At 37.7% G+C, this 7,294-nt stretch overlaps 1 protein-coding gene across 1 annotated transcript; it reads left to right on the top strand.

Annotated features, from left to right (window-relative positions):
* The first annotated feature begins 2,180 nt into the window (after window positions 1-2,180).
* On the top strand, window positions 2,181-3,902 carry LOC123538126 (uncharacterized protein K02A2.6-like). Its single transcript, XM_045322093.1, has one exon. It carries the CDS (start codon window positions 2,181-2,183, stop codon window positions 3,900-3,902), a length of 1,722 nt encoding a protein of 573 aa, XP_045178028.1.
* The last annotated feature ends 3,392 nt before the right edge of the window (window positions 3,903-7,294 follow it).

The raw sequence follows: 7,294 nt of genomic DNA, 5'->3' as shown, positions 1-7,294 counted from the left end.
TATGTTTACGCTGACGAAAATTCCCTAGGTGTTCGGTGTGACAAATATGTAGATAAACTGGAGAATTTATTTGTTGGGCTAGGTATAAATACAAGGAAAAGGAAAAAGGCACTGTTACTGCACTTTGTTGGAGATGATGTATATGACATTTATGATACGTTAAATCTACATGGAGAGAGTGAAAATTACGATGAAACAAAAGCTGGACTTACAAACTACTTCAATCCTAGAAAAAACACTCAGTTTGAAATTTTCGAATTCATGAATATTAAACAGTTGCACGGTGAAACGATTGACCAATATGTGACTAGATTGCGACAAAAAGCTAAAAACTGTGAATTTTCGGACACTGAGTCAGAAATTAAAAGTCAAATCATACAGGGTGTTATTTCGCAAAAAATGAGAATGCGATGTTTGCAAGATTCAGAAAAATCACTTAATTACTTACAATGATGAGAACAATGGAAATTTCGAAGACTCAAGCAGAAAGTATGTCAAAGGACACTAGTAGTCAGCAGGTAGTGCGTGTAAAAAGCAATCCATATTTTAGTCGGAAATCAAAGGGATTCGTACCACAACGTTCGCAACAACGTTCTAGTTCATATCAAGGTTTACCGCAAGCAGGCTTGTCGTCGGGAAGGCGAATCAGTCCTCAACAAACTAGCAAGAAATGTCGTAACTGTGGAGGAAATACCCACATATATCAAGTTGCCCTGCGCTTGGAGCAGAATGTAATTATTGCCACAAGAAGAACCATTATATATCTGTTTGTAGAAAACGTATAAAGCAGGTGACATTGATCGAGGATGAACAACCGGATTTAGAAATTTTAACAGATGAATACGCGACGGATTGCAATTCGGATACATGTGATGTGCTATTTGGATTCATGTTACATGGAAAGAAAGTGCCAAAGAAAAGAATAAAATTAAATGGTGTAGATGTGAATGTTTTGGTTGATAGCGGGTCATCGATCAATATTGTCAGTGAAATTGTCCTTAAGAAAATGAAAAAATCACCGGAAATCAAGAAAGTGGACAGAAGTCTCCACTGCCATTCCAAGGTAAATGTTCTTTGCTTGTTGTGTCGGACTCAGAATTCGTGACCAGAGATTTCCATATCGTTACGGGTAATAAAGAATCATTGATTAGTTATGAGCTGTCAGTAGAGCTTGGGATTTTACCGCAGATACAATCTGTTCAAACCAAAGACGAGTATGAAGGACTTATTGAGGAATACTCGCAAGTTTTCACTGGGTTAGGATGTCTGAAAAACAGAAAAGTTAAGTTTCACATTGATGAAAGTGTTGTGCCAGTAGCTCAGCCTCCTAGGAGAGTGCCATTTCATGTGCGTGAGCAAGTTGAGCAGGAACTTAAAAGTTTGGAGGATATGGATGTTATTGAAAAAGTGGAAGGTGTACCAACACCATGGGTATCGAACCTGGTAGCTGCTCCAAAACCAAATTCACCGAGAGAAGTAAGAGTGTGCATAGATATGAGGAAAGCCAACACCGCAATTAAAACAGAGGAAAATGTTAGTCCGACGGTGGATGATATAATCTTAACGTTGAACGGCGCAAAAGTGTTTTCGCGTCTCGATCTGTACAAAGCTTTCCATCAAATTGAACTGGATGAGTCATCACGTGCAATGACAACGTTTCAGACACATGTTGGACTTTTTCGATATAAACGTTTAAATTTTGGAGTGTCAGCAGCACCGATTCTGTTCCAAAATGAGCTTCGTCAAGCACTTCAGGGTCTAACAGGCGTGTTAAACATTGCTGACGATATCGTATGCTACGGCAAAACGCGTGAAGAACATGATATCAATCTGCGAGCATTACTTCAGCGTCTTCAAGAACGGAACCTGACATTGAACAAGAAAAAATGTTCGTTCGGACAATCAAAAATCAAATTCTACGGATAGGTGTTTTCGGAATCGGGAATTTCACCTGATCCTGACAAGGTAGATGCAGTAAAAAACATGGACAGACCAAAATCTGTATCCGAATCCGTTCATTTTTTGGTCTCACAAACTATTTGTCTAAGTTCATAGATAGCTATTCAGTCCTAACGGAACCATTACGACGACTTACTCATCAGGATGTAAAATTCGAATGGAATGACGATAAGGAAAAATCGTTCACTTCACTAAAAGAGGCATTGACTAGTGACAAAGTCATGACGTATTTTGACCCGAGGAAAGAAACTGAACTCTGGGTAGACGGCAGCCCAGTAGGCTGTTCAGGAATACTTATTCAGAAAGGAAAAATAGTGTCGTATGGAAGCAAAGCTTACAATTCAGTACAAGCGCGCTATTCGCAAACAGAGAGAGAAGCTTTAAGTGCTGTTATCATGATTCAACATTTTGATTTGTACTTATTCGGCAAGCAATTCAAATTGATAACGGATCACGCTGCACTTCAATCAATTTTCAACAACGTAAAGAATATACAGTCACCAAGATTAGAACGTTGGCGTTTGAAGTTGTTAACGTATGATTTCCAGACGATTTATAGACCAGGTAGTTTAATGATCTCAGATTATCTTTCCAGACATCCGCACGCGAGACACGCGACCAACACAGTAGCCGAACAATATATCAGTTTTATCACTGATAACACTTTGCCAGATGCATTGAAGCTATCAGACGTAGCAAAAGCTACTAAATCAGACTGTGTATTAAGTTGTGTCAAGAATGCAATAGAAACAAATGACTGGAAAAATCAGAAATGCCAATCCGATGAAAGTTTTCGTTTATACGAAAATTTAAACAAGAATCAAGAACTTGCAGTTGCATATACCGATGAAGGATATGTGTTGTTACGGGGTACACACCTTTGTATACCAGAAACTTTGCAAAAACAAACAGTGTTACTTTCGCACGAGGGTCACCAAGGCCAATCAAAGTGCATAGGATTACTTCGGGAATATTGTTGGTTCCCGCATATGGATAAAATGGTTGAAGAAGCATGCAAATCATGCATTGTGTGCCAAGCTGCATCACCAGGATGTACTCCAGATCCGATAAAACCAACACCTCTGCCACGAGATGTGTTTTCTGAAGTCAGTTGTGACTTTTGTGGACCATTCCCGGACGGGTACCTGTTATTAGTAGTAATATGCGATTATAGTCGTTTTCCAGTAGTTGAGAGAGTCAGGTCAACATCCGCAGAAACTGTCATACCGCGTTTGGAATCAATATTTTCGATATTTGAATATCCAGACGTATTGAGAACGGACAATGGACCTCCATTTCAGAGTCGTACTTTCAGAGAATATGCTGATAAGTCGGAATTTAAACATAAACGAATTACTCCATTGCAACCACAAGGAAATGCAATAGTCGAGCGATTCATGGCACCATTGCAAAAATCAGTCAAAACCGCAATAGCATCAGGTCAAGATTATAAGAGAGCGTTGAATAGATATCTAATGAATTTTCGCAATTCGCCACAATCTTCAACACAAAAAGCTCCTAGTGAATTAATGTACAATCGGAAAGTAAAAACGAAATTACCATCAATGACATTTGAAAAGCAAGACACAGATGTTCGCGACAGGGACAGTCTGTCAAAATCGAAAAACAAAATTTATGCGGACAAAAACAGAAGAGCACAGCCAAGTGCATTGAAAATTGGAGACCGTGTGTTACTAAAACGGGAACAACGTAACAAATTTGAGACAATGTTTGACCCTACACCTGGCATTGTCATTGCTAGGAAAGGTTCGATGCTAACAATCAAGCACAGAGGAAAGGAAATTACACGAGACGTGTCAAAGTTCAGGGTAGTTCAAGGTGGTCATGAGCCGGCGCAGACGAAACCTGCAGATACTGCATTTGCACCACGTCAAAGGCCGCAAAGGAAACGACGACCGCCTAGACGTTTTGTCAATGAATAATTGGATTAATCAGTGACATAATTGCACATGTTTCAGTGCACAGTATTAGTCACCTAAGTGTTGTGTGGGCCATAATAATGCGCTATTTGCTACCATAGCAGTGTAGTCATTTTATATTCGCTTGCTGGATTTATTATTCTTTGGACAAATGATCAGTGTGTGAAAATATTATGTTACTCTTGGGAATTATTACTTGTCTGTTTCACAATTACATTATAATTAGTTCTTGGGCGGTAGAACTCAAAACTTAATTTATAATTTTGATAAAAATAACAGTTGATTGTACACATTTTAGGGTTTTGAGATAAAACACGAAACTGTTAGATAACGACGGAACATTCCGAGGACTTTCCCAGGATATTTCAATTTACAGTGACATTGTAAAAGTACTTAGCTAAAGCAGATGCTCTATAAACTGATTATGTTGATAACAAGGGTTAATGAACTTTGCTGAAAAAAAGAGGAGATATTATGATAATAGACTTGCTAACTAGCTTATTTCATTAGAAAGAATTTTCTTGTTTTGAGTATATATTTGAACTTTGATTATTTTAAACAATTTATGTATTCTGATTATTGATGAGTTCTAATCTAAAGGTAAAGGAGGATGTAGTAAGCAAGTCTACAAGATAGATTAAGCTCCGCCTATAATATCATATTTCTTTATTGTTTCTGTATGTAAGATATATACATATTTCTATAGAGGGAGTGTGAGTTTATACTTTGGATGCAACACACATATTAAATATATAAACCATCCTTCGAGTCTTGTTCTGTTTGTGTGTCAATAAGCCATCTCAATAAATTAATACATATATTACAATGACGATATATATTACAGTAGGGACACAACCTGTAATTACAATTCCCAAAGAGATGCATTCGCTGCATGTAAATATTCAGCTATATTGCAGCAGGTAAACTTATTAATGAAATTATCCATTAGTTTTAAAACTAAGTGTTATAGTTGACTTTAAATAATTTGATTACATAAAAAACCTGGTAGTTATCATTTAGTTACACCATTTTCTTCAGTGCAAATCCCTATTTCAAATAAGATGAATGATGGCTAATTAATGATTCTCCAGAGGACTGGTTTCTCATTCTGTTTGACCTGCAGCAAGTAAACAATACAGGTTAATACTGCAAGCTACTGTAATTGTATATTTAGATTTTATGCCATTCATTTCTATATGTACAATAAAATCTAGCCTGGCCTGGCCCGGCCCAGTCGAAAATTTGTCTCATCGGGCCAGGCCAGGCCGGGCCAGAGATTAGAACATGCCTTATATATGTTTACTTCCGGGATAAACAAATCCAATTTTCTTTTATAACCACGGAAAAATGAGAAGACGACACAGCGTTATACAATAATTCTTTTAATGTATTTTTCAGTAGCATTTAAGGTAAATAAATGTCCCGTTCATACGATTCTTATTTCTTATTAACATAAAACAGGGTCCAAAATACGTTACCGGTGGGTTTGTATTGCGTATACCGCTGATACAATCAACCCGCGTTATAAATTTAACCCCGCTAGATCCGCGGGTCTCGAACCTTGGACCCCGTCGGGGCCCGACGACAGCGTTATAACGGGGTCCCAGTTTAATGAAACTTCACACAAGTGATCAGTACCAACACTAATTGTGCATGGTGCATGTTACGTTCTTTTAGATAAAAAGTCTGCATAGTTATGGGACTTTATTTTTTGTTACTAAACTGTATACATACAGTCTATATACATACGGTCCACATAATTATGCAATCTTGTGTGCGTCAAATTGCAATGTACTGTGTCAGTGCTTGCGGGGGTACATTCATCATCTTTAGTGATAGCTCTAATTTCAGTCAACAAACCTATGCATGTGGTCCAAATTTGAAGGCTGTAGCTACAGAAATGAGAAAGTAGGTCACTGGGTCAATCTCAAGGTCAAAGTTCATTTGGTACACAAAACTATGCATGTGGTCCAAATCTGAAGGCTGTAGCTTGAGAAATGTTAAAGTAGGCCACTAGGTCAAAATCTTTAACAAGAGATCACAGAGTGATCTTGGCGCCCACCAATGTGCCATTTTTGAGTGTTCCAAATTTCTAGACTTATTGACTAGCTCAAGGTCAAATTTTATTTCCGTACACAACACTGTGCATGTGGTCCAAATTCGAAAGCTGTAGCTTGAGAAATGTGAAAGTAGGTCACAAGGTCAATGTCAAGGTCAAAGTTTGTTTCGGTACACAATTCTATGCATGTGGTCTAAATTTCAAGCCTGTAGCTACAGAAATGTGAAAGTAGGTCACTAGGTCAATCTTAAGGTCAAAGTTCATTTCGGTACACAAAACTATGCAAGTGATCCAAATTTGAAGGCTGTAGCTTGAGAAATGTTAAAGTAGGTCACTAGGTCAAAATCAAAGTCAAATTTTATTTTGGAATATAAAACTATGCATGTGGTCCAAATTTGAAGCCTGTGCCTTCAAAAATGTGAAAGTAGGTCACTAGGTCAATGTAAATGTCAAAGTTTGTTTCGGTACACAAAACTATGCATGTGGTCCAAATTTGAAGGCTGTAGCTTGAAAAATGTAAAAGTAGGTCACTAGGTCAAAATCAAGGTCAAATTTTATTTCGGAATACAAAACTATGCATGTGGTCCAAATTTGAAGCCTGTACCTTAAAAATGTGAAAGTAGGTCACTAGGTCAATGTAAAGGTCAAAGTTCATTTCAGTACACAAAACTGTGCAAGTGGTCCAAATTTGAAGGCTGTACCTTAAAAATGTGAAAGTAGGTCACTAGGTCAATGTGAAGGTCAAAGTTTTTTTCAGTACACAAAATTATGCATGTGGTCCAAATTTGAAGGCTCTAGCTTGAGAAATGTGTAAGTAGGCCACTAGGTCAAAATCAATGTCAAATTTAATTTTGAAACACGGAACTATGCATATGGTCCAAATTTGACGCCTGTAGCTTCAAAAATGTGAAAGTAGGTCACTAGGTCAAAATCAAGGTCAAAGTTTTTTCTAGTGCACAAAACTATGCATGTGGTCCAAATTTGAAGGCTGTAGCTACAGAAAAGTGAAAAAAGGTCACTAGGTCAAAATCAAGGTCAACTCGTGTCAAGGTTCATCTTGCCACTCAAAAATATACATGTGGTCCAAATTTGAAGGCTGTAGCTACAGAAATGTGAAAGTAGGTCACTAGGTCAAAATCAAGGTCAACTCGTGTCAAGGTTCATCTAGCCACTTAAAAATATACATGTGGTCCAAATTTAAATGTTGTAGTTATTGACAAGAACATTTTAAAAGCTTTTCCCTATATAAGTCTTTATGAACCATGTGACCCCCGGGTCGGGGCCATTTTTGACCCTAGGGGCATAATTTGAACAAACTTGGTAGAGAACCACTAGA

Source organism: Mercenaria mercenaria, chromosome 18 (genome assembly GCF_021730395.1).
Source record: "Mercenaria mercenaria strain notata chromosome 18, MADL_Memer_1, whole genome shotgun sequence".
Taxonomy (NCBI): Eukaryota; Metazoa; Mollusca; class Bivalvia; order Venerida; family Veneridae; genus Mercenaria; species Mercenaria mercenaria.
This window is presented reverse-complemented; position numbering and strand designations above follow the sequence as displayed.